Below are 26,949 nucleotides of genomic sequence, written 5' to 3' on the forward strand. Positions count from 1 at the left end.
AAGGTTGAGGGATGCTAGGGATGGAAGGGAAGGGGAAGAGAACGGAGTGCTTCGTATCCGGGGTGATTCTTCTGCGGGGATATTATTTAGATGTCTAGTTCAGTTTTCTTGGTTTTCTGTTTGGTCGATCATAGCGCTCCGTTCCCATGCATATGAGGCGCTGGATGTGTATATTTGTTGTTTTTCGGTGTTTTGCTCCCTTTCCTCTCGAACTTGTCGTGATTTGCCGAGTGACGGCGGGACCCACGGACGGGACGGGCAGATCCTGTTCGAGCTGAGATCCCTGCAGTTGATTGAGATTACTTTGATGTGTTCAGTACGGAGTATGAAGGAGGGCATGAAGGTGCATTCAAGTAAAAATAGTATCCTATCCCCCACTGCAATTTTCCGCCCGGACTCGCCCCCGAGGGCTTTTTCTTCCCCCCCCCCCCCCTTCACTCACCTTCCGGTTCCGGTAATAGGCCTGATAGATCAGATGGGATTTTCGCCAAAGAAAAGTGGGCTCATGGGCACTCATGCAAGGGTTTCGCGTGGCCTATAGGAAGTGGTGTGGTTAGAATAAGGGTATCAGGAAATAGTGCGACAATATCCAGCGTGCTCGGGAGGAGGTACTTTTTACTCCATCCACCGTACTATGTCCTATGGATGTACTCCATCCTCCGTCCTGTCTATATAGAAACCACCAAACAAAAAAGAGAAACGAAGACCACATCCACTCCGTGCCCAATGGGGTACCCCTCTCTTGTTTATGGTGGCGTCTGCAGGGGCCGTGCAGGCTCAAGACGCGCATCGCTGGGATTTCGGTTTTTTCGGTTTTCGGTGTTCAGGTTCTTTTTTCTTTTTCTTTTCTGGGGATTGGTGAGGGGATTTATTTGATCGGTCTTTTTCTGACGGAGTATTTCTTATAGGCACATCCCCTCTGCAAGTCAAGCTACATGAACGCAGGATGTACGGAGTACGGAGTATAGGGACAGGGCTGCGGATTACCTAAGTATTTGTTTATGTCACAATCACGCGTCACCCTAATCCACATTGGGTATCGACGATCAACAACGCGACTGCGCGTTAATCAGTTTGCGAACCAGCCATTTTATTTCCATGAGATATTCGAACATTCTTGATATCCCATCTCATCCATCCCATCCCCTGTTTCAATCCCCCCAGTCTCGATCCTTGGGTACTTGGGTTGCCATCATACCTACATACCAATACTCTGCCTAACCCCTCCTTCGACTCGCCCTTCGCCGCCCTCGTGGGCTGACCTCACCATCTCGCACCGGGGGGAACTACCCCTTGCAAGTTTTTGACTTTTATCTCGTCCTTGGAACAATTTCAGGAACAACTTCAGGAGAAAGGAGTTCCATCCTATAAACTGCCCTTTGCAGTCTCATCCACATCGTGTGTGAAACATTCCACACGCCTATCGCATCGAAAACATCCTGAAACCGCACGCGTGTGTGTCCTTCCCCGGCGTAGGCGCATGGGAGGGTCAAGTGAATTCCTTAGAATCCGCAATGAGTGTGGTGTGACTCGATCATTTTGCCCTGCCCAACTTGCCACCCGCACCTGCCAAGAGGAACATTCCTGCGCCTTCCTTTGGAAGTATCTTGGTCTGATTTCCATATCTGTGTCTTACTCTCTTCGGGCCTGGAGACGCGTTGTTGATTGTCAAACGCGTTAGGCCTCAGTAGCGCTTTCATCGGCACCGACTTGGAGTCTTGAATTTTGCGAGATATCCAGATCCCATTTGCGCCTTTCTCAGGATCTTGTACAGCCATCTGCAACACGCTCTTCATTCTGGTCTCGTTGCGCGGCCGATTGACACATTCCTCCGATCATGGTTGCGACTTTTTCGCCGCACCGGGACTCCGGCGGCACACTTCATCTATCATCGCACTCGGGAATCCATCACGTTGATGCCAGCTCTGCGATTCGCCAACTGAGACGCTCACTCTCGCGCTCACCTTCTAAAAGTTCGAACTTCTTTTTCAACCCACGTACTCAGTCTCCCTCCAAATCCGCCTACATCTCTTCTCCCTTGTCTCCGTCAAGGCGCGCCTCTCAGAACAATTTTGTTCTCTTCCCATCTCACCAGTCACCTCTCGCTGTCCCGTATCCTCCTAGTGCCAAAATTAGCAGGCCAGCCATGCGTCGGCGCACGTCACCCCGCAGTCCTGCCAAACGCGTTCTGAGTGTTTCGGCCGACGCGGGCAACGCGACTCCAACTCAACCCATCTCTTTATCCGCAGGTGAGGAAAATGATTTGACTCTCGATGATCTCGTGCCGCCAGGTGAAAGTACCACGCCCGATGGTCCCTGTTTTCTCAACATCCCTTCTGCCCCTGTCGGGGAATCGACCTTTGCCCCGCGATCAACGATGTCGCGTATCGAAAAGCGACGGAGTGGCACCTTTGGCAGCCTGGTGACTGGTAGTCCCTTAAAGCGCAGCGATGGGATTATGAACTTGGACCAAGCATCGCGTGGCAGCCCTTCTGCAAAGCGACGCAGTGTGCACACGCCGCATCTATCGACCGAGTTCAGTATTTTCGATAACGAGGTTGAAGACACGACTCCAGAGGGTTCACCATCGAGGAACGAAATCCCCTCTTTCCCCACGCCGGTCCAACCCCACAGTCCATTTGCGACGATTCCCAAGCGCTCATCTTCCTTGCGACGCTCCACCCTACAGCAGCGCGGCGAGCGACCTCTTTTCGGTCGACCTAGAGCAATGGATGATTTACTTGACGCATCGCCGCCTGGTACACCATTGTCGGTGAGACCACGAATGTCATTTGATAGCAGCCTATTCCAGACAGGCAACGAAAATATTTTCTCTCCAAGGCCGCCCGCCAGCCCTCTATTCTCCTCCAACTCTCTCTTCGATCTTCCCGCCAATCCTCCCGCCAATTCCACTGTCAACACCACTCAACCTCCTCGACCCACTGCTCATCCCCTTTCGCGCACCATCACGCAATCCTCGTCTGGGTCAAGTCTAGATGACTCGCCCACCCATGAACCGGTGCACAGGCCAGAAGGCCGACGACCAATGTTCAACTTCTCCAAATCTCTCCCCGCTGGGGCTACTCGTCCTGCTCCCGTGCGCCGGGTTACACGAGAAGACTCCTCGGAGACATTTGCTACACCAGATAACTTCAAGTTAGTGAAGCCTCTACCCGCGGCATTCATGTCCACCGGTTTGATTTCCAAGAAGAATCGCAATGCGGAGGAGAATCCCGGATTCAACAAAAGCATGCCCGATACACCATGCAAGCGACCTGTGAACATTTTCACCACCGGGCCAAACCCCACAGACCGACTATTTGACAAATCGCGTTTAGCTCAGCACTCCGATGCGGCTGCAGCTTCACCCTTTAATCCACCTGCTACGAACTCACGTCCCAAGCCGAGCCCCTTCGCTCGGGGCATGGGAATCTTCGGTAGCAGCTTCAATCGCCCCGAGGCTTCGCGTCGGGGAAGCTTCGCTAGCATTGATGGTGATGATCTCATTCTCGCCCAATCGCCCTCTTCCCGACAGGACAGCCAACCACTGAACGACGACTTTCCTCCCACCCCCACCAAACAACCCTTCCTCGCATCTCGCACCTACCCTCCTGCCACTTCTCAAATTCCATCTCTGGAACGCCTATCCGAGACAGCGAGTCCACTGCGGGACAAATTCCTGCAGGCATCACCTCATACCCCGCGTGACCAGTACTTCCCCCCAGATCCAAGCGGCCTATCCATCTCGGTGCCAAATGACCACCAGTATGTGCAGGAACATGAGCTTCCGGCTACTCCCACAGGACCGCGAGACTCTTGGTCATCATTCAGGCGCCCCAGTCTCCAGATAAGCGGCTATCATGTACCAGATGTGGACCCTACTCTGACTGCCCGCTTCGACCACGTCGAGCTTATCGGAACTGGCGAATTCTCTCAAGTCTACCGTGTCGCGCAACCCCACGATGCCTCTTTTCCATCTGTCTTCTCTCTGCCATCAAGTGAGCCAAAATCACCGACTTCCATGCCACACCAGGTATGGGCTGTTAAGAAGAGCAAGCAGCCTTACTTGGGATTGAAGGATCGTGAGCGCCGGATTCGTGAGGTGGATGTTCTCAAAACTTTGACCAACTGTGACCATGTGATTTCATTCATGGATAGTTGGGAGTGCAATGGCCATCTGTACATCCAAACGGAGTTCTGTGAAGAGGGTAGCTTAGATGGCTTTTTGGCCCAAGCAGGGCTCAAGGCTCGACTTGACGACTTCCGTATCTGGAAAATTCTGCTCGAGATGTCTTTGGGGCTGAAGCAAATCCACGACGAGGGATTCATCCATCTTGATCTGAAGCCGGCCAATATTTTGGTCACGTTTGAAGGTACCTTGAAAATTGGTGACTTCGGCATGGCAACACGCTGGCCTGCAGAGGATGGTATTGAGGGCGAAGGCGATCGCGAATACATTGGACCAGAGATTCTCATGGGTCGATTTGACAAGCCCGCGGATATCTTCTCGCTCGGTCTGATCATTTTCGAGATCGCTGGAAACGTTGAACTTCCTGACAACGGAGTGTCCTGGCAGAAGCTCCGTAATGGCGATATGAGTGATGTGCCCAGCCTTACTTGGAGCTCGGAGACTAGCATCTTCCGCGATGCATCAGGAAATCCCATCTCGGAAGGCTCATCCTTCGAGGAGCTTTGTACCTCTGACCTGGGTGACAACGAATTCGATGATGACTTCTTGACAAGTCGTCAGCTGAACGATCCCAAACCACAGCTACTCGCACGAAGCGGGGAGCTGATTGATCCGCCCAGTTTCATGGTCGACGCCAACCATCCCCAGGCATTGGACGGTATTGTTCGATGGATGATCTCCCCCGAACCTCAAAACCGTCCTACGGCCGATCAAATCCTGGAAACTTATGGAGTGCAATTTATTAATCAACGACGCCGCGCAGGCGCCACCGTCTTCGAGGGTAACTGGGGCCCCGCGGACGAGATCTTGGCCGAAGATGCCGAAATGATCGATGTGTAATCTAATATCCCTTTCACCATTGTGCATACGGAGGGTGTTTCTTTCTTTTCTTTTCTTCTTCTTCTTCTTCTTCTTCTTCTTCTTCTTCTTTTTTTTCTTATTATTTTTTTTTTCCCTTTGTCCTCTCTTCTCGGCGTTTCAAGCTCGGAGCATTTTTCTTTTGGTCCTATCTTTGATGCCATGTTTTCACGTCACGATTTTATCTCCCCCTCGACCCCACGCTTCAACGGTCGAAGCTGGGGTTTTCTGTTGTGGACTGGGCTTTGGGGCGTTTTCGATCCGTACGGTTTGGATCTGGGCGTTACCTTGAGCAGTTCATGGATCACGACTCGGCGGAGTTTGCGATGGGTTTCTTTACCCTGTTTCACGGATCTTTTCCTCTTTTGTTTTCTTTTGTACGATTCAAATACCTAGCATTACAAGATGCCAGAAATGTACCACAACATCGCAGGGTGCTTGCTTCTGGAAAGGACCAAGGCCATTCTGGGATTTTGCCGTATTCATCTCCTGTCATATCTTGTCGTGGGATTGCTTCACAGCGATTCTCCTCACGGATGATACTTGGTTTGGCGGCACTCCTGGTTGGCTTGGGAACATCACCGCTATCTTTGCCTCTTTTTTTTTCGTTTTGCTTTTTCTGATGACCAACGTGTGCCCTCTGGGCAGTGATGACCCCCTATCCATTTTCTTTGAGCGCGATCTTCTCTGCTAGTTTAGTGTCTTTGGTTGAATACCTGGCTTCCATGTCTGTATAGCAATTGTGGAATTACGAATCGATATGATATCCTATCTGAACATTTTTCTGACTTGTAGTTCGTCCTGTGATCTTCACATGTAAGAGTATGTGGTTGTCTTGGACGTGTAGTTCCTTGATCTAGGATGACGCTATACGAGAGCTATGGGACTGTGTTTAGGTATATTTCAGTCACATTTGCTTCGAGTACTCTATCATTTTGGTCTCTCGGGTTTCTATCCCGTTCGGTTCATAAATCGCGGCTTAATGTCTCTATATCTTATTGCATTGTGATCGGAGTTGTCGAGGTTAGGAATCTACCGTGCAGAATATATTTCCCGCCGGTTGCCACGAAATCTCTTGGCGTTGAGCGCAGACTTCTCCAGCTCTCCCAACCCCGAATCTTCTCCAATCTGGATTTTGAATCATTTGCCCCATACTCTGTTGGTTTATAAGTCCCTTTCTCCAATCCCGACATTGAACGTGGTTTTCTGAGCCCCAAACCCTGGTGCACCATGCGCTGCTCCCTCTAAATCTCGCGATACCACACCTTACCTGTCCACCTCGCGCAGAAGCTCCGATCAAACACCAATCGCTCAGTTCCGCATTTAATTTTACCGCAAACGCCTCCCAAGAATCATGGACGACAAAGCTTTCGTGTCGGAGAACCTCATCCGCCTCACGGGCGCGTCAGACCCTACCATCGTCGATTTTGTGCTCGCGACCGCTAGCTCATCCAAGTCGACCTCCGCTCTCCAAGGCACTCTTGAATCATTCCTCGACAGCGTAGATACCAAATCAGCCGAGATTGGGGCCTTCGCCCGTGAGCTTCATAGCCGCATGGGCAAGGGCGCACAGCCTACCGTGTCTACATCCAAACATGCGACGAGCAAGGAATCCACAAAAAAGAAATATCGTCTGGTAGATATGGGAGAAGACGAACAAGACCCTGCCACCTCACTAGGGCCCATAAACGTCGAAGCAGACAGAGAGCGACGGAGAAGACAGGACAGGGACAGCGACAACGGTAGGAGCAGGAGCAAGCGAGACCCCGAACCTCGCAGCCACGGGGACAGAGAGGACAGCCGAAAACGAGACAGAAGCCGCGATGCGGAAAGTCGCGACCGACCACGGACGAGAAAACTCCGTAAGAAAGGTTCCCAGGACTTTGAGGACCGATGGGGTGACGAAGAGATCCCCGAAGAAGAGATGTTCCCAGAGGAATTCGAAGAATCACCATCGAAGCGTACGCGAATTGATGATGGCTCCGTGTCCCCGGTCGATGATATCAACCCTCAAACCCAGGAAGAGATCGACCGTCAACGAGACCTTCGTGAACGGGACGAGTTCGCCAAGCGACTGGCCAATAAGGACAGTAGCAAGTCAAAGAAGATTGTCGAGGATCGGACACGCGATGGTGAGGCTGCACGGCGGCGTGCGCTGGGCGATGATTCCAGCGCGCGGGCTTCCATGATGCCCGATCTGCGAGAGAGGTCTCGACAGGAATACCTGAAGAAGCGCGAAACAGAACGGTTGGCGCTCCTGCGACGACAGGTAGTTGAGGAAGCTGCGGAGCTGCGCGACAACCCAAGTCTGACTCGGCGGGAGAAAGAGGAGTTCGCGCGCAACCGAGAGGTTCTTCGCCTCGCCGAGGAACGGCTTCGAATCGATGATCACCGCGATGGCTATGAGATGCCATCTGACTACATTACGGAAAAGGGCAAGATCGACCGGAAAAAGAAGGAAGAAGCTCTGTATAAGCGATATGTCGAGCGTGATGAAATGGGCCAGGAACGATTTGTCACGGAGCACGAGGAATGGGAGCTGGAGCAGGCGGCCAAAGCCAAAGCACAGATCAAGAAGGCCGAGTTTGTGGACGAGGGGGACTATGAGTATGTCTTCGACGATTCGCAACAGATCAACTTTGTTATGGATGCCAAACTCGAGGGCACGCAGAAGCCAATGACACAGGAACAGCTGCGGTTCAAGCAGCAGGTTGACGAAGCAGAAAGGAAGGCTACCACGATGGAAGAAACCCGCAAGAGTTTGCCCATTTATCAATTCCGTGATCAAATCATACAGGCCGTGGCAGACCACCAAGTCTTGATTATCGTTGGTGAAACTGGTTCCGGAAAAACGACACAGATCCCCCAGTACCTCCACGAAGCTGGTTACACGAAGGATGGCCTCAAGATTGGTTGCACGCAGCCGCGACGAGTGGCCGCCATGAGTGTTGCTGCTCGTGTGGCAGATGAAATGGGTACAAAGATCGGAAATGAAGTTGGTTATGCCATTCGATTTGAGGACAATACGAGTGACAAGACCATCCTCAAGTATATGACCGATGGAATGTTATTGCGAGAGCTGTTGACAGAACCGGACCTGAGCCAGTACTCGGCCCTGATGATTGACGAGGCGCACGAACGGACGGTGCCGACGGATATTGCCTGTGGTCTGCTTAAGGATATTGCCAAAGCGCGGCCTGATCTGAAGCTGCTCATTTCCTCAGCAACAATGGACGCACAGAAGTTCCAGAAATACTTCGACGACGCCCCTATTTTCAATATTCCTGGTCGCCGATATCCTGTTGACGTTCACTACACTTCGCAGCCCGAAGCCAACTATCTTGCCGCCGCTATCACTACAGTCTTCCAGATCCATGTTACCCAAGGCCCTGGAGACATCCTGGTCTTTTTGACCGGACAAGAAGAAATCGAGGCCGCCGAGCAGAGTTTACAGGAAACGGCCCGAAAGCTCGGAAGTAAAATACCGGAAATGATCATTGCGCCTATCTACGCCAATCTGCCGTCCGAACTACAGACTAAGATCTTTGAACCTACTCCACCCAAAGCACGCAAAGTGGTGCTTGCCACCAACATTGCTGAGACTAGTTTGACAATCGATGGCATTGTATACGTGATCGACCCTGGATTTGTCAAGGAAAACGTGTTCAACCCACGCACTGGTATGGAAAGCTTAGTAGTGACGCCGTGTTCGCGCGCCTCGGCTAACCAGCGGGCTGGACGTGCTGGACGTGTCGGACCTGGCAAATGTTTCCGCCTGTATACCAAGTGGGCATACTATAACGAACTGGAAGAGAACACCACCCCAGAAATTCAACGTACCAACTTGAATGGAGTTATTTTGATGCTCAAGTCGCTGGGTATTGACCAGTTGCTTGACTTTGACTTCATGGATCCGCCACCATCGGAGACTATTATCCGCGCGTTGGAACAACTATACGCACTCGGGGCGCTCAATGACCGAGGCGAGCTCACTAAGGTCGGCCGACAGATGGCCGAGTTCCCGACGGATCCGATGCTTGCTAAGGCGATCCTTGCCTCCGACAAATACGGGTGTGTAGAGGAAGTGCTGTCGATCGTGTCGATGCTCGGCGAAGGCAGCGCACTCTTCTTCCGACCCAAAGATAAGAAGATCCACGCGGACAGTGCGCGCAATCGGTTCACCGTCAAAGAAGGTGGTGACCACCTTACGCTCCTCAATGTCTGGAACCAATGGGTCGACTCGGATTTCAGCACCATCTGGGCGAAAGAGAACTTCCTGCAGCAACGTAGTCTCACCCGGGCGCGCGACGTGCGTGACCAACTTGCCAAGCTGTGCGACCGCGTTGAGGTCGCAGTCAGTACTTGTGGATCTACAAATATACAGCCAATTCAGAAGGCCATTACTGCTGGGTTCTTCCCGAACGCGGCACGACTACAGCGGGGTGGGGACAGTTATCGGACTATTAAGAATGGACAGTCGGTGTACTTGCATCCATCTAGTACGCTTATGGAGATCAATCCACGCTGGGTCATTTACTTCGAGCTGGTTCTTACCAGTAAGGAGTACATGCGCAGTAACATGCCACTGCAGGCAGAATGGCTGGTTGAGGTTGCGCCGCATTACTATAAGAAGAAAGACTTGGAGAGTCTGGGGCTGGATCGCAAGGTGTCCAAGGGGCAAGGGGCAGTTGGGGAAAAGAGTCGGGGGTAGAGAGATTGGACACTCGGTGAGACAAGAGACTGTCCCCAGGTCAGGTTGTACTCGAGACAAGAGACTGTTCCCCGGTCAAGTCGTACTTGAGACAAGAGACTGTCTCCATGTTGACAGTAGATGAATGGCATGATATTCCATAAGCAGCTTCGGCCAATCACAGCGCAGGCAATTGCAACCGCGGCAACTTGGACCTCGGCTCTCTCCGCTTTCCCCCAGACTTTCCGTTTTATACGTCACCTACTCCTCTTTCCTCTCACATCTCATCTTACCTCTCTCTCATAACAATGTCTCAAACCTTCACCCCCGCCGATGTGGCCTCCCACAACACCGCCGACAAGGGCCTCTACATTATCATCGACGGCAGCGTCTTTGACGTAACAAAGTTCATTGACGAGCACCCCGGCGGCGCAAAGATCCTGAAGCGTGTGGCGGGCAAGGATGCCACAAAACAATTCTGGAAGGTGTGTTTGGTTTTGGAGTTTCGTATCTTTTTCACGAAAATCCGACGTTATCGTTACATGATTGGCAATCGGCCGAGTCGGTTCTTGAACTCTACTAACCCCGGCGGTAGTACCACAACGAATCCGTGTTGAAGAAGTACTCGCCTAAGCTCAAGGTCGGCGAGGTCAAGGATGCTGCGAAGCTGTGAGGTCGACCATCGAGTAGATCTGAATAGATGTTGTTGAGGATTCCCCTGTCAATGTGCATCACACAAATCTTTGATGTATTTACTCCGCTAGCGAACGTTATACCCACGATTCGACTTTGTCACTTTTGTGTGCGAACGTCATTGGCAAAGATTTAGAAAATAGAGATCAGAGAGGAGGATGGGGCAATGATCGTATGGAATACTTGATTCTTCCCTTGTTCAATACATAGCTGATTATATAGAAGAAGTATACCCCAACGTCCTGTCCTGATACCCACAAGCCCCCCCGTTTTGATATTGGAATGTCAGGCAAAAAGAACAAAAAAAGGAAAAGGAAAACGCCCTTCTCCCGCTCGCTGCACGAGATATGGTATCCAAATCAAAGTGGTATCAACTCGAAAGCGACAAATGGTAAATGGTCAAAGATAAACTTGTGAAGAGGAGGAAAACAGAAAATAAAGATGCGTAGGTGACAGCGACAAAATAAAAGAGGTGAAGGGAAAGGGGAATTTGTGCAGTGCGCAGACAACACACGGGGAGAGGAGGTTACGAGGAACCTGCGCCAACAAGCTTAGTTGTCCAAAGAAAAAGACAGAACACACAAGACCAACGCCAGAATGACACGGGATATAGGTATATAGATAGGTATTAATTAAGATAGGAGCGAGAGACGAGAGGGAAAGCGAGGCAACATTCGTCATAACATCAGAATCCTCTCCAAGGGTCGTCGGGGCGGTATGAGAATTCGCTGCCATTGACCGAAGGCGTATCAAACTCATACCGTCGTTCACTCCACTGACTTGAAGTCTTGCGGATATGGCGCTGGCGGGGAGGCACCCGAGGTGCGCGATTAATCTCCTCCGCATGATGATCGATGAAAGCCTCCATGCGCATAGTGCCAATATCAAACACATTGCTGCCCGCTGCACTGGGCGCCCGCCCACTCGCCTCGGACGTGCGGCGGCTGCTGGTGCCTTGAGGTAGACTTGGGACCTGGGGGAAGTGGAGTTCCGAAGAACCGGCACTGTACGGGGAGGGCATAGTGCCTTGGCTGGAGAAGCTGCGGAGAGTGTGAAGAGCTGGTGGACGAGGTGCGGTGTTGCTGCGCTTGCGGTTGTGGGATGAGAAGCGGGGGACGTGCGGTGCATCGGCTGCTAAGTCGATGCTGTCATCTGGGATTTCAGGGACTGGGGCTGGAGCGCCAGTGCTGTTGAAGGAGCGTTTGCCCTGTGGCGTCGGGCGGGGGCGGCCCTTTGCGACGCGGATGGAGTCGCGAATTGGGTTACGACGGAGGGCGGCTTTAGGTAGGGTTGGGGATTCCTCTTGAGGAACTGGGGGAAGTACTGCTAGTTCTTGGAGCCCCATTGAGGAGTGGCTGAGGAAGGATAGGGCCGTCAGCCAGACGTAATGACGTTCGACGGTCAGGGCTGTGAATTTCAGAGCACGCTGCGGTGTCAGCACCAGGATGGAGCGGTTGAAAGGGCTTGAAGAGCCGGCGCTCTTCGGTAGGAGGTTATCATCCTTGACATCGAGGACGGACTGGATGGTGACTGCAATAGGGAGGTTTCATGTTAGTTACCGCTCTGATCAACATGAAATATTTTCCTGGAGACTGACACTTCCGGCCACTCTTGCCGAGCAAGGCAGGCCCACTTGTAGGTTGTTTACTACTCCACATAATGGAGCCTTCGTATGGGGCAAGCCAAACCCATCGCTTATGCCGCACACCGCTGTTCGTGATATGCGCCGACACCTCGTCGGGATTTTTGCCTTCCCAGTTCTCTTTGGACTCACCCATTCCAAAGGATTTGCGTCGACGCACGTATTTGAACATCCACTCGCCAACCATGGTCTGCGCAATGGCATCCACAACACTGGTCGGCTGTACACCGCCAGTGGAATCGTTTCGCTCACGCTGTTCGTAACCCCGGTTTTGAGATGCAGTCGCACGATGCGAGGCGCGTTTCGGGGCCCCGTACCGCTCACGAGGCACCGTGATATCATCAAGCGGCATAGGCGGTGGTCGGTATGGTCGGTAAATGGGGCTATCTGGAGAAAATGTCGAAATTGACTGTGATGGGGAAGAGCGAGTCTCTGGTTGCTCGGTGACCTCTGATTCTGACATTGCTGCTGCGGATCGGACTCGACGTAGGGTTGGCCGCCGGACGACAGAGTGCTGACCGCGATCAGAGAACTGCCTGCCGGCTGAGCGAGTTGGGCTTGGCGGTCCGTCGCTACCGTTGGGAGGGAGGTTGCGTGAGCTGAGACGGATAGGAACAGGGAATGGCGGGGCAATGCTTGACCCTGCACTCCCGCTTTCGAGACTTGGTTCGCTGGGACTCCGGGCGCGAGTCTTCTGGTGTGCAGCGGTTCCGCTGGAAATCATGGCCATTTTGCGCATGCCAGCCTGGCGAGCACTTGAAATAACTGCAGACCTTTGAGGAGCGCGAGAACGACTAATGTCAGGTGGCCTTGACTCCGGCGAAGATAGTTGCTCGTCAACTTCGGGGAGAGTCATTTCGTCCAGACTAGGTCTTGATTTTGCATTGACGAGTTTGCCACGACTGACAGTATACGCGGCGAATGGGCGATTAAGGAGCTCATCATCAGTAAAGACATCACGCTCCCCAAGGGGCCCTTCCTCGTCGCTAGTTTGTTCGAAACCGGCAAAGAGGCTACTAGACCGCAGTGGTCGTCGAATATTGGACAAAGAGTCGTCTGAGAGCGGTCCATTGTCGTTGTTACCCGGATAAGCCTGAATGTGATCTGGACTGGGTGCTCTAGGAGGCCTCATGGGGCCACCTGTCGCTATCCGTCTCTGGTTTCGTTTTTCAGAACGTGGTGGAAGCGGGGGCACAGTATATGATTCGAGGCCAGGCTCCCGAGACTCGGGTTCAGGTAGTGTATCCTGAATAGCAGAGGGAAGAAGGCTAGCAGGAAGTTTGATAAGGCGTTGATCGATACGGATCTCTTCAGTCTGAGTGGCGATGGATCGACAGTCAACAATCGCCTGGAAATTGGCCTGACAGCCAATATTTTTGGTTTGCGGTGGAAGGACGACGCTACTTCGAGGGGAGGAAGGCTCAGAACCAGGTGGGTGAATGGCAATCATTGGAATGTCCATTGGCAAAGGTACATCATTTGGTGACAAGGTAGGAGGTTTTCCGCTCTGGGCGACTTCTGTCTCTGGAATGGAATCGGTTTGTGTAGAAGTCGATGTCATCTGCAGCAACTGAGATGCTGATTCAGGAGCCTCGGGCGGCGAGTCTGCTAACTTGGGCGTCCATGGAGGACTCGGAGGCTCGTCCTCGGTTTGGCAGGAGGTAGATACCATCTCGGCTGCAATGGGTAATGTCTGATTCTGCGTCAACTCTAGCGGGTCCGCATTTTCGTCGCCTTCGCTTTCGGGGGTGAAACCTGGCCTCAATATCCCAGGAACAATCTCATCCGCTACCTTCGCCTCTAGGGTAGGCGACGGAGGCGGCGAATACTGGGTGCCGATTTCGCGGTATTCGACTGTCACGTCATATTTCACTGGACTAGCGAGCCCAGCACGGAATTCCATAGCAGTGGGTGACCCCAAACTCTGTAGGGACAGACCTAAGATCTTTCTAGCCTTGAAGGAAACACTATGCGATCCCTGTGAGTGAACCGACATTGGACGCTCCTCGGGGAGCGCCTCCGGAGAGGCGGGGAGTTCATCATCAGATGGAACGAACTCCTCCTCATCCAATTCAAGTTCCTCCGCCAGATTCAGACCCGAACTAGTCTTGACACCAGGCGAAATACTTATAACTGAGTACCGCACATTGCGGAAATTGATGGCATCTTCGTCATCCGAGCTCACGGTGGTCACACTTGTGCGTCGGCGGTCCGGGCTACTAGATGCCACGCTGGCTGTGTCGCTTTCTTTAGTTTTGTCGTGGACACGTTCACCGTGCTCACTCGGCTGTGAGCGAGAATGGAGAGTCGCTACTTCCTGGGCGGCGGCGACCTCATTCAAAACAGTTTTTAAGCGGCCCTCCACTACGTGGACCTTGCGTTCCAGGGCTCGGCGTTCATCCGCCCATGACTCTTGATCGCGAGCCCAGAGTAATTGGGTTCGTTCGACGTCCTCTTCTCGATTTCGAGCCTTCTTCTGCGCCTGCTCGAGTTTCTTACGAACATCGCTGATGCTTTCGACTGCTTCATCACGCTCCCGAGCCAGCTCGGTCATTGCAGACGATGTTCCACCTTCCAGAAGTTGAATTTGGTGTTTCAACGAGCGTCCTTCCCGTGTGACTTGGGATAGATTCGCGGTCAATGTTTCATTTTCAGTCCTTGACTCATCCAAACTTTCCTCTAATCCATCGATTGCCTTCGTTTTGCTCTCTATCTCCCGGCGCAGGGAGAGGATCTCCGACACCAGAGATGCATGGAGGGTCGGCGTGATCCTGCGCGGATCGAAAGGCGATAAAGTATCCTCGGTGATATCATCTTCGTCTGTTTGTCCGTCGGGCGAGAATGCGGGGGTTGGAAGGTGAGGTGGAGGGGATGACGGTGGGGGGAGGAATCTCGCCGGCGCATAGATGGTCTCGATCTTCCTTTTGATGGGGCTCGAGGTCTGGGTCTGGACAACGGTGCCGGGGATGAGTGGGCCATAATGGCTAGGGACTGCAAGTCTGCCATCTCTCTTCGCGCTTGTGCCGGATGGAAAGCCTCAGATCATCACCCGGGCTCTGCTCCTTGGGCTAGCCAGAGCACGTCACGCACCGGATCCCATCAACAGATTATTGTAATTTAACCATTCGACTGATGACCGCTTGAAACCGGTGCTGGTATGGCTGGCAACAGGTATCACCTGTGCTGTTGACTTGGACACAGGCCGAGGGGGGAAAGTATCCAGCGTTGGGACCTTGTGGAACTTCGTGAGACGAAAAGAAGGTCAGCCACGGTTACAACGCAGTCGGAAGATGCATTGAAATGCCCAGGGTTTTGATATGCATAGGAAGACACACCCTAACTTTACTCACAGGAATCGATCTGGGCGTCTAAGAGAGGCGTTGAAGGTCAACTCGGGAGAGAGGGGTCGATCCCGGAACAGGAAGAGATCAATCTGAAGGGTGTGGTCTTCGAGGGGCGATCAAGATCACTAGGGGATCTCCCAGGATTCAAGACCCAGTGAATTTACAAACGAGGCAATGATCTGAGCCGAGTTGTTTCGAACTCAGACCTACAACATAGATTACCCTAAGCTTGGAAAGACCTCAGGGACTTAGATCAGCCTTGCGGCACATATATCGGAACCACGCCGGACGCGAGGAGACTCGGGCATTGGCGCATCAAGACAAAAAGAAAAAGAAAAGAAAAAGAAAAAGGAAAAAGAAAAGAAAAAAAGTCCCAGGGGCGTTCGTTAGGGGGCATGGGGAAAGCAAAAGAGCCTACCCGATTAGCCCACAGGACTCATGCTCCACAGCAGCTGCCACCCAAGGCACTAATGCATGATTCGCTTTGGATCGTATCCTGTAACGTGGGAGAAAACGGGTTGGAGGTCTGTTCGCAAGATATCACAGGAAGAGATCATAGCAAGATATCATACTCCGTACGGAGTATGGAGTACTCCGTACTCCGTAGTCATCGACGCAATGAAACTGTCGCGTTGCTCTGAGATTGACAAAGATACAATAAACGGACTAGAATGGAGCCCAATATCGCGGGATATTGGTCCGGTGATTATTTTGAATTCAATATCCAGTATGGGGTAGGTGTTCGTGACAAAAACGCGTCTAGGGGTCCACCGCGCGTCGGATAAATCCAAATAGCGAAGCTCAAGCTTGGGCTTGGATGGCTCAAGGAAGACCTCCCCCTATTTCCTCGAAAAACGACAGGCAAATAATAAGAGAAATGTCTCTCGAATAGCCAATGGAATCGATTTTGTAGACACTAAAATAGCAGCGATAGCTAGCGTGTTTGACAGTATAATTAAATCGCCGTTGGCGGATGGGTCGTAGCTTGTTTGGGTGACGATCGCCATGGACAATTTAGTTCCATGAGAGCCTGTGATATGTGTTTCAGATTTTCCCAGTATTTGGTGCATAGGGGGGAGTACTTTTCTCCCCAAAGATAAAATGGGCAACTCCTACGGACTACTCCGTAGGCTATTGCGGATCAGGGGTAAAACGAGAGAGAGAGATCCATCCGAGGTATCCACCGAGAGCTTCAAAGCACCCACCACGGCCGAAATGAGAACCAAACTCCCATTTGCGAAGTCTATGATCAGGCATTATGGCCTCGGTCAGGATCGGAGTTCTCTCTTGCATATGGGCAAGGGCCGGTCGCACGACGGGGGATCGAAGTGGCGTACGAGAATCGCCAATGATTGGCAATAAATTGATTATGACCATGGTTGCCCACCAGTGTAATATCCGTAGAGAGTACTCCGTACTCCGTACTCAAGTCTAGACTCTGGATGTCCAGCCCCCAAATTAGCACTGGGAGACTAACAACGGGGGATGGCACGAAGGAAGAACAGTCTCCGCGAACCATTTTGAGGTGACTGCCCCACTGGCCTCAGGGGGCTATCACCGCGGGCAAAGTTGTAAGGACGAAGTATGCCGTCCTCCGTATTCCGGAGTACTTGGGACTTGAACATTGACCATTGACAGGTCGATTCACTCCGGCTTCATATCCCTGCAAAGTCAGGAGTTGTTTTTTCTTTTTTCTTTTGATAGCGCTAGCGGCGAGCCTAGCTTGGGGGCCGCAGACGGCGCTGCTGCACCGGTCGAATTGTATCACCTGATCAACATCGCAAAAGCACTTTGTCCTCAATGAACAATATGAACAAAACCTTGTATATTCCATGTCAGGGTGATTAACTTTCCTGCGCATTGCTCACTTTGAACTCTCAAGGGTTAGGACCGATCATAATGTCTCCTGGATAAGTCACTTGTAAAAGAAGTACGGAGTACGGATTATTCCGTGTGGAATACGAATGCATTGTGCTCCAAATGAACGCCAGAACAATTAGGCCATTACCTCCTCGTTACCTCCAGAGGGCTTCCAGGAGGGCCACTGACTAAGCTCCTCTGGATAGGTAAACATGTGAATACACCTATATACGTCTCAACAACAATTAACCATCAACACAAGATTCTGGAAATCCGGTACTTCTTTATGGTAACGCCATATAAAAAGTATCTCGGTATTGGATATCGTGTCTCTAAGGTTCTCTGACTCCCTATAATAGCTTAGGAGGTTGTAATTTTATATTGCTTGGTTAAATATGAGTTTCCAAGGTTACTTTATTTGGATCAACTCTGGTATAATACCACGAACTGGTAAGGAGATATTCGATATTTGAACTCTAGTTTATATTCATATCTTTTTTTTCGCTTTAGCTAGTTTGAGGGCTGAGAAATCTCAAGTTTCAAGATATCTTGTGCAAGGTACCTTTTATATGGCACTACTATTTAAAAAGTACCTCATTCCGGAATCTTGCGTTGATGGTTAATTGTTGTTGAGCGTGACGGACCCATCCCCCGAAGGGGGTGGGTTTGGCTCGAAGACCGGTAGGTATGTACATACTTGTCCAGGCTAGCCTCGGTCACAGACGTATTTCGAAAGTGCGGGGAACAGATCATCTTCAACACCCAGGCATCCACAAAATGTCGACGGATAATCCACCTCAGATATTGCTTTTTGACATGTTCGGCACTGTTGTGTCATGGCGTACATGCATCACAGAGGAGCTGTGTATAGCCGCCCTGCATGCCGTGAATAATCCCCACAATAATCTCTCAGGCGACATGCAGGACCGCGTGGCACATATGTTCTCGCAAGACTGGCTATCGTTTGCCGAAGAATGGCGGCGCTCCTATAGTGTATTTACTCATACGTTTTGATCCATCCACTGAGTTTGTGTCAGTTGATCAGCATCACTATAATGTTCTCCAAGACCTCCTTCGGCAGCACGATCTGGATGGCCTATTCAGTGACAAGAAGCGGTGGGAACTCGCTTTTGCCTGGCACCGGCTCACCCCATGGCCAGACAGTGCCTCGGGTCTTGAACTACTGAATCGTCAGTTTTCAACCGCAACCCTATCAAATGGGAATGTGTCTTTGTTGCAGGATCTCCAGCGCTACGAATCCCTGCCTTTCACGGATCTTGTCAGTGCAGAAAACTTCGGCACTTATAAGCCTTCTCCACTGGTCTATAATGGCGCGGCCGAAAAGTCTGGGCTGGAACCAGGTCAGTGCGCGATGGTGGCAGCGCATCTGAGCGAATTGAAGGCTGCCAAGACCTGTGGACTCCAGACTATTTACGTTGAGCGCCAGCTGGAGGAAGCGTGGTCGAAGGAGGAGGCGGCTAAGGCTAAGGCTGAAGGCTGGGTCGATATGTGGGTTGATCTCAAGTCCAATGGCTTCCAAAAGATATCTAGGCGTTTTGGGCTTGAGTAAGATTAGTCTGTCTTACGGCAACAGCAGCGAGGTCTCCTCGAAGGATTATTTGAGCCTTGTTCTAATTGAGAATCCATACTTACTTGATACACTTACTTTTTCAATGAACATTCAACTGATATGTCCATTGTATTATATCCTCTTTCTTGCCGCATATTGCCGAAGTAATTATGACCAACTACTTCAGCTTTTACTACCTGGCGATTGGAGATGAGATGATTCTGGGATTCTGTTCGCCAGGTCAAAACAATCTGGAGAGGAGTTTCATCCAGCGAAACAAGTCCCGACTTATACATGAACTTGTAGCCAAAATGTAAGATATTAAAACATAAATGCAACATGTTTATTACTGGCGCAAAAATAGCTTAGCTATACATATTTTAATCTTACCTTATAACTTAACTAAGGGGGTTGAAGTATCTTGTTCGCGGCCGCTGTTTCCTAGTCTCTTAATCACGTTCGCCAGCATCAGATATTTTCTTACTCTACAATCAGTCTTATTTGCTCCCATTTATCTATAATTTAGATTGGCATTATCTTCCTATGTATCACTTATCCACGAGTGAATTCTGAAGGCAATCGAAAAAGGGGCGCGAGTGCCCGGAGCACTCCTCGACTCAGTGGCCAGTTGACGACGCCACTATTGTGAGAACTTCCGATTTACCTCACCTTTTTGTATCCATAAATGACACTGCCTAGATGATCCCAAAATGTGCGTGTCGGCGAATCTACTGTCCTTCTTTCCATGAAGCCAAAGAAGAGTGAGCCTCGACCACCCTAAATTCCGAAGCATATGCGCGAAACCCGCATCGTGAGCACCCCCAATTCTAATCTAAATACTACCTATCCCACTGGGTAAGCTTGGGATTAGACCAGTACTTTCATGAAGAAGCAAGCAGACTTCTACATAGCCTTCGATGTTTCCAGGATGGGAAGTATGTAATTGCCAAAGGCACTCTAGGTTGGCCGAAAAGAGAGTCTTAGAAGAGTCGATGATCAGGTTATGGACCTCGCTGCGGTCGATCTCCAGTTCCGCCAGGCATTCCCTGCAGGTACCGATTTGGCTGCTCAATACATTATGCCGAAGGGTTCAGATAGCCAGTCTCCGATATTGGTGGCTCTCTTGAGTGAAATACTAACTACAGATGGCCAGATTGTTGACCTAGGGGTTACCTCCAAAGTATCAACCCTTCTCTTCTCATCGGTTGTACCCACACAGCTACTTGAATCAGTTGTTGGTCTGAAAAAAATGCTTTCAGACGTTCTACCGCCATATATGATTCTGTCTGTCTATATCTCTGTCAAAAGTCTATCCTACGCTAGGAAAGAAATTGAAGTGGAGGCTCTCAAAGCAATGGCAGAAAATGACACACCGGGCTTGTTGTTACGGTCCCGAATGGCCTTCATGAATCTACATTCTTAAAGAAGCGATCCAATCTACATGACAATGAAGGAGCGAACTCTGCGTTCATTGTAGGCCAAGTCATTGAGCATGGAAGAAGAGAGGCTAGCCCTGGATAACAACTACTCCAGACTTGGTGGAGGCTCAATCATGGCTATGAAGCTAGTCTCGGTTATCCGTTTGTCTGGCTACCATTCATCTGTGACAGATATCTTCCGCAATATGCAGCTGCGCGGTATGGCAGGGATACTAGAAGAGCTATTGTCGGAAGAAAAGTGTCCAGCAAGGTCTATGCTCCTTTCTTTCTGCTAAACACTGCTGATATTCCAACATTCCTCTTTGGGGATATTCACCCAATTTCAACAGACTCAAATTGGCAGATCCAGGATTTTTTACCAGTAACAGACCTACAAAGGCAAGATGTTGAGGCCACTGTCTCTGCACCTCGAAGCGCCGTTCAGTACAATATGCTGTATATGAACAAGGAAATTGATGTCGACTCATTGGTGACTTGCTTCAACAAGCTTGTTGCAAGGCACCATATTCTAAGAACAATCTTTGTCCGGGATTCCGGCCACATGCTACAGATAGTACTGGAGAGACTTTTTCTATCTGACTTTGAACGCTTCACCGATGAGCCCGTGAGCCAATGCTGCAAATATCTTGCTAAGGACGATATCAAGATTGATCCATATTTTGAGTTTGGGAAGACATCTCTTGGGCTATTTGTGGTTCATGGGGCCAAAGAGAACGGCTTCATGATTCACATCTCACATGCCCAGTATGATGGAATCTCCTTCCCAGGTATTCCCCGCCAGCTAGAGATGCAATACTAATATAACCCAATCCCATCCTCGCCTCCATCCTCGACATTCATTCAATACCAGGCCGACCCCAGACTTAGCAACATCAACTACTGGTGGGACATGCTCGAAGGCTCACGCTTGACATCTTTATCCCAATCTCAACCTGGCACAAAACCTACTTCATCAAGAAAACAGTAGACGTATCAAAACTCTCACCAGATATAACCATGGCTACACTCCTCACTACCAGCTGGGTGCAAGCCCTGACGCAGCATCTAAATACGCAAGACATCACCTTTGGGGGCGTGGTGTCCTGGCGAACAGTCAATGAATGTTCCCTAAATCGACCGGATAATGGGACCTACCTACTAGTACATGCCATTGTGCATCGGGTCCGAGTCCGGTATAGCTGCAAAAGCTCTCTTGGATAGCGTTTACAGCCGATATCTGGGAGGTGGTCGTCATGCCACTCTTGGTTTTTTTCAGCAAATCTCCGACAACTGCACCAACTGGTCACCGAATGCCTCGTTCTTCTCTTCTGTCGTCAATCATCATGATATTGAATACTTCGACAGCATTTCCTTCGCTGGCTTTGAGGCTCTTGTTGATTACGCCAATCCTCATCCTGGACCAGTCAGTCCAGCTCGCGTGGTGTCGTGCACTGGGACTGAGCAGACATTTGTTGGACTCGTGGCTGATGAAGAGCGGCTGGCGTTCTGGGAGGAGAGATTAAAGGAATTGGCTCTGGTCATGGAGGAAACTGTGGCAAAATCACAAGCTGCTACTCAAACCTTGCATTGCTTTTGTAATATGTATGTCTGCGATCGATCATAATACTTTATATCATGCTCTTTTTAGTTGTCTTGATATATTTCCACTATTGCTTCATCTTCATTCAGATACTTCCATACTCATTTATGAATTAGAGAGTTCTGCGCAGATACTATGTACCTATTGATGCATTGATGTGAAGCCTGTTATGCGCGCAGGGCTTTTGGAAGGCATAAAGCTTTCGAATGTTCTATCTCACAAGCTTCTGATGACGGCAGGAATAGGCAGGGACAAGTATCTTTGCTGTATTAAATACAGTCTATTGTTGTCCTTTTAATCCCATTCCCCCTCTCTTTTGTGTCGCAGTGATCAACATTGTATGTAGGATTATCACCTGGGCAGCATACAACATAAGGTATCCAAGTCGAGCATCCGCTATCGGAGTTGCCGTTTTAATACCAATAATACACACTGGCAATACATCACCATGCCCTAATTTTCACGTTACCGCCCTCGTGGAGCCGGTACCGGATAAACCCACTGCAGCTCCTTATCTGATGACCTCTTATCTGATCTGACGCACATTACTGTCAACCCCCTGCAACGGCACCATCCACAGCACTTGACGTCTCACAATGCAAATCAAGCTTCTAGCCTCACTGCCTCAAGGCCAACCTGGTGTTTTACATCACTGTGTACAGCAACCCTTCCCGCATCTAAGCCATCTACGCCACTAACGCCACCTCACAGACCGAAACTCTTGTAGCCTTTGAATACACCCGCAGTCATGTACCGAAGCCACACACGCTCGTGTTTGTGGGCGGCCTGGGCGACAGCCTCGGCTCAGTTGACTATCTGAACGACGTAGTCCGTGCCCTAGATCCATCCCAATGGAGCGTGTTCTCATTAATCCTGTCCTGCGCCGGCGGCGGCTGGGGCATGGGCCGACTAGGCAAGGACATTGACGAACTGTCACAGTGTGTCTCGTACATCCGCAAGTACAAGGAGCCACAATTTGGCGCCGGAAAGGTGGTAATCATGGGTCATTCTACGGGCAGTCAGGACGTGATGCACTACATCAATTGTCCCAACCCGCGGCCGGCACATCCGGTCTTCGACCGCAATTGGAAGCCCATCGTGCGGGTACCTGTTGATGGGGCGATTATGCAAGCACCTGTCTCCGATCGCGAGGGCATTCTGTGGGTTGTCAAGTGCGGTACTGCGCGTGATAGCCCTGCCAAGATGCGCGCGTTATACAATAAGGCTGTTGCGGATGCGCGACGTGCAACCTATGAGGATCACGATCTCGTTGATACTGTTGTGCCGTTATCGGTGACATCGCGAATTGGATATCCGCCCTCTGCACCGGTTAGCAGTCGGCGGTTCTTGAGTCTGGTCAGTCCAGACAGTCCGGAGAATCCGTCTGAGGATGATCTGTTTAGTTCCGATTTGAGCGATGAACAGTTCCGCGGGACTTTCGGGAAGATTCGAGAGAGGGGCTTACTCAATCAGAAGATGCTTGTGCTCTACTCTGGAAGGGATCAGTCGGTCCCGCCGTGGGTTAATAAGGAGGCTCTCTTGAAGAGATGGCAAACCGCTGCTGATGGGAGTGGGCGGCAGATCTGGGATTCCAGAAGTATGGTCATTCCTAATGCATCGCATGCACTGAGCGACAGTGATCAAGCGGAGCCACGCCGGATTTTGGTGGAAAGGGTGACGGCTTATTTAGCTGATATTGAGCGGGGGTAGGCTTTCCCTCACCATATGTGCTTTCGGAGTTCAAGATATGTTTGTAGCGCAAATTTGACAGGTTCAATGTTTCAAATCATATTGAATCAAAGTAGAGCTTTCATTTCACAGCTGTATATCAAACGTGACAAGTGAAGCCCACTGCTATCCCACCTTGACAAGGCATTATCATCGAAAATAAAGTGATAGTGTAAGGGTAATCTGGAACATTCTCAGGTGTGTCACGGATAGATTGTCGCGAAGCCCGCTTTAAATCATCACGGCTCATGATGTCCACTTTTACGAGAGCCGACTTTCGGACTCTGTAGTCTCAAAGTCCAATCAATTACATAGTTTGAACGATAGCCGGCGTTGCACACTAATTGTCGATGATACGATCCTTATTCTTATTCAGGAATCCAAATTGAGCTACTGAGACACAAGCGATTGAATGATTGTCAGCGCGGATGATGAGCCGTTAGGCTAGATGGGTAATAGAGTTGCAATAATGCTATAGAATGCTTCTAGCTTAAGCCCCTGTGGCCACATGGCCACATGGCTTTCTTCCCCTGTCTCCACAAATAATCATATATCTAATATTGAGCTTCCGCGTACTCGCTTGAGCTAGTCCCACCGGGCATCGTTGATCCAATCAATAGCTCAACGGGAGGATCCCATTATTGCTCTCAACACGCGTGCTTGTCAAAAGAAGCATGATATCGGGGATGTTTCGGGGGAGCACATTGGGATCGACATCTAGTTTGGTTACCATGTGATCGAAGTTTGCGAGATATCCGAGGGATGTGCGTCCCGAAAAGTGGCCGAGTCGAGGATCACTGAAGATCTCAACCCCAAACAAAGACTGAGCCCCAACAGGGAATGAGTTTCGAATCAATGCCGCATCCAGTCCGTTTCCAACAATCCGTCTTCCAAGGACCATTATGCTGGGAACCGGCCCTGCCGATCGTGAGGCCGGTGACTCCTGGATACACCGTACATCCCCAAACAAAAGATGTATCACGAGGCATTGCGACAGGATCAAAGATTCGGTGCATAATGTCAAAACAAGGCAGGTACATGCCCAAAACCCGGGCAATGGAAGCCTACACGATAGAACAAGTACATGGAGAAAGACTCGAGATCAAGATCTCAGACCAGGGCTGGAGCATAGCGGACCGGTAAACGGCATGAATTAACCCCCATATAAAACGGCCTGGCGGGAGGAGCCGTTAACCCTGTCGGTTCAAAGCCATGACCGCCATTGGTAGGCAGAGCTTCGTTAGCATTTTGGCAAGCCGTTGGGCCGGGCCTTTCCGTGCGAACAGGGGGTTGAAATAGTCCTAGCACAACCCCCTATCGAGCAGTCCTTTGCTGGAACCCTCCATCCAACTGTAGGAAAGGCGACCCTCTGTACGGAGTCGCTCTACTCCGTGCACCACACCTGCACTTGTCTCTTATTTGTGTATAAATCACCGGAAGAGCCCGGTGAGGCTAGAAGAAAAAGGAAAAAAGAGGAAAAAAGTCTCCGTCGGGGCCCGTTCCGGGGGCCCATCACATTCAATAAAAAAAAAGTGGGCGCAAACAACAGATTCCCCGATGTGACCCCTGGCCCGCGGCCACAGAACTGGGACGGGAAACGGAGTACTCTATTGGGTGTGTTGATGCCCAACTAGGTACCTACTGCGGAAATTGACCAATTTGCCTATTCAAAGCAAGGGAGAGATTTATCTTTTCGAAACAATTGACGATTTTGGAAGAACCCAAGGGGAAAGCGTTGGATCCAAACGAAAAAAAAAAGGAAAAGCAAAGGGAAAAAAAAGCCCTCATATCCACCTTCCGACTTCCGTTGCCCACCTTACCATCCAGGTAGGGCCCAGGACGATCTATCCACGGGGGTCTTATACGTGCCGTTCCGCGGGTGGACATTGCACTGGCATTGGGGAAAACCCGGTCCACCGTCATACTCTCCTGATATCTCCCGGGGAATATAGGCTATATGTATGTTGTACTCCGTGCGGAGGACATACTCCGTATATACCTAATGTACGGAGTACTGCCTACCCCGTAGGTATGCAGCATGTGAAGAAGCGGGCTGGGGATCTTCTGTCGAGAGACTGGAGTTCGGGAAAATGCAAGTGCGTGGCAGGGGGAGCACGGCAGTACGGAGTACGGAGTACGGAGTACAAAGTGGAAGGAAAGAAGCCCAGAATTGATTCTAAACCGGTTGGAGTTAGGCGTTGAACTTTTTCAAGACGCGAAGGATGTTCCGGATCCCAAATCCCCAATCCAGAATCTCTCGGTGTGAGGGATCCATCATGGCATTTATCCTCCTGCGCTATTCGGTAGCGCCTCCCAGGGCCATGGAGAGAGAGACTCTTACCTGCCTATAATTGCTTTAGGGCTATCCCTAAATACACCATAGACGCTATGTGCTGAGTACCGGGCATCCGTCCTCCGTCCTCCGTCCTCCGTACCTTGGGAGTAACCTAATCCGAGGCCCGCGAGGCCTTTGGACACATTTTCGCACGGTATTTCATGTGTGTTGAATGATGGCTCCAGCGCTACAGTCGAAAGGCCGTTTCATTCTCCGATAGCTCGATTCATGCTCGTATATTCATTCCCCAGGGATACCCTCGTATAGCTTATATACATCCATGTACGGAGTACGGAGTACGGAGTACATAGTACATGGACTTGGAAGGTACGGAGTACTATATAAATGATAAGCGTGAAACCGTAGTTCGTGCCTTCCACGTGTAGACTGGGGTACTGTGACCTTAATTTGCGATTGGAAATAATTCGAGAAAAAGAAAAAGATATCTCGCTTAGATATTAGGGCGAACCAATATTAATTAAACCCGAAGCTCATCAGCTAAGGAAATGAGCTTCAGCCAAGTCCGGGATTATCCACTGTGCCCTGTGCGTTCTCCTTTTCACGGTGGAGCTGTCGGGACCTGGACTTTTCGCTCTCACGGGTTCCCTCTTTCGTGAGTTCTTATGTTGTACTCCGTACCTAGGATCTGGGTTGAGTTGGGAGTGATATGAGATCTGCATATTCGGTGTTAGCGTTTCTGGGGTGTCAAATGAAGTAGGCGCTCGAGCGCATTTCGGATGGAAATGGAACAGGGCCATATGGATTAGAATATCCATTTAGATGGAATGGGTAACATTCAGCTAATGAGAAAAGATAAGTCAAAACGAAAAAAAAAAGCAAAAAGAAAAACGAAAAAAAAAAAAAAAACGACTAAAATCGACTAAAATCGAGGTGGATAGGCCAATGGGAAAATGTATGACTTCATGGAGCTGTCACTTGAGGCGTGGGCTTCCCCTAATTATAGAGGAATTCATACCAGTCAACATTGTCCCGTTTCTTTTCTGGCAGAGTTTAGTCCGTAA

General features: G+C 50.5%; 9 protein-coding genes across 9 annotated transcripts; 7 read left to right on the forward strand and 2 right to left on the reverse strand.

Moving 5' to 3' along the window:
- Positions 1-1,837: 1,837 nt before the first annotated feature.
- Positions 1,838-5,029, forward strand: N7457_003114 (tyrosine protein kinase SWE1; the record flags this gene model as incomplete). Its single annotated transcript, XM_057174160.1, has 1 exon — positions 1,838-5,029. One exon carries the CDS (start codon positions 1,838-1,840, stop codon positions 5,027-5,029), a length of 3,192 nt encoding a protein of 1,063 aa, XP_057034311.1.
- Positions 5,030-6,401: 1,372 nt separating this feature from the next.
- N7457_003115 (putative mRNA splicing factor RNA helicase (Cdc28)) lies at positions 6,402-9,758 on the forward strand (the record flags this gene model as incomplete). The annotated part of the gene is made up of 1 exon (XM_057174161.1): positions 6,402-9,758. The coding sequence occupies one exon, from the start codon at positions 6,402-6,404 to the stop codon at positions 9,756-9,758; it is 3,357 nt and encodes a 1,118-aa protein (XP_057034312.1).
- A 287-nt stretch (positions 9,759-10,045) lies between these two features.
- Positions 10,046-10,410, forward strand: N7457_003116 (cytochrome b5-like heme/steroid binding domain-containing protein; the record flags this gene model as incomplete). The annotated part of the gene is made up of 2 exons (XM_057174162.1): positions 10,046-10,222; positions 10,333-10,410. 2 exons carry the CDS (start codon positions 10,046-10,048, stop codon positions 10,408-10,410), a joined length of 255 nt encoding a protein of 84 aa, XP_057034313.1.
- A 705-nt stretch (positions 10,411-11,115) lies between these two features.
- On the reverse strand, positions 11,116-15,172 carry N7457_003117 (putative nuclear migration protein; the record flags this gene model as incomplete). Its single annotated transcript, XM_057174163.1, has 3 exons — positions 11,116-11,960; positions 12,028-15,063; positions 15,163-15,172. 3 exons carry the CDS (start codon positions 15,170-15,172, stop codon positions 11,116-11,118), a joined length of 3,891 nt encoding a protein of 1,296 aa, XP_057034314.1.
- Positions 15,173-18,053: 2,881 nt separating this feature from the next.
- Positions 18,054-18,846, forward strand: N7457_003118 (haloacid dehalogenase, type II; the record flags this gene model as incomplete). Its single annotated transcript, XM_057174164.1, has 2 exons — positions 18,054-18,267; positions 18,314-18,846. 2 exons carry the CDS (start codon positions 18,054-18,056, stop codon positions 18,844-18,846), a joined length of 747 nt encoding a protein of 248 aa, XP_057034315.1.
- A 1,492-nt stretch (positions 18,847-20,338) lies between these two features.
- Positions 20,339-21,084, forward strand: N7457_003119 (uncharacterized protein; the record flags this gene model as incomplete). Its single annotated transcript, XM_057174165.1, has 2 exons — positions 20,339-20,483; positions 20,654-21,084. The coding sequence occupies 2 exons, from the start codon at positions 20,339-20,341 to the stop codon at positions 21,082-21,084; spliced, it is 576 nt and encodes a 191-aa protein (XP_057034316.1).
- Positions 21,085-21,281: 197 nt separating this feature from the next.
- On the forward strand, positions 21,282-21,888 carry N7457_003120 (uncharacterized protein; the record flags this gene model as incomplete). Its single annotated transcript, XM_057174166.1, has 2 exons — positions 21,282-21,457; positions 21,495-21,888. The coding sequence occupies 2 exons, from the start codon at positions 21,282-21,284 to the stop codon at positions 21,886-21,888; spliced, it is 570 nt and encodes a 189-aa protein (XP_057034317.1).
- Positions 21,889-22,460: 572 nt separating this feature from the next.
- Positions 22,461-23,574, forward strand: N7457_003121 (uncharacterized protein; the record flags this gene model as incomplete). Its single annotated transcript, XM_057174167.1, has 2 exons — positions 22,461-22,520; positions 22,576-23,574. 2 exons carry the CDS (start codon positions 22,461-22,463, stop codon positions 23,572-23,574), a joined length of 1,059 nt encoding a protein of 352 aa, XP_057034318.1.
- Positions 23,575-24,205: 631 nt separating this feature from the next.
- On the reverse strand, positions 24,206-24,493 carry N7457_003122 (uncharacterized protein; the record flags this gene model as incomplete). Its single annotated transcript, XM_057174168.1, has 1 exon — positions 24,206-24,493. The coding sequence occupies one exon, from the start codon at positions 24,491-24,493 to the stop codon at positions 24,206-24,208; it is 288 nt and encodes a 95-aa protein (XP_057034319.1).
- Positions 24,494-26,949: the final 2,456 nt, after the last annotated feature.

The sequence above is a fragment of the Penicillium paradoxum genome, assembly GCF_028828445.1.
Source record: "Penicillium paradoxum strain IBT 22861 chromosome Unknown utg000003l_segment0_segment0, whole genome shotgun sequence".
Classification (NCBI taxonomy): Eukaryota; Fungi; Ascomycota; class Eurotiomycetes; order Eurotiales; family Aspergillaceae; genus Penicillium; species Penicillium paradoxum.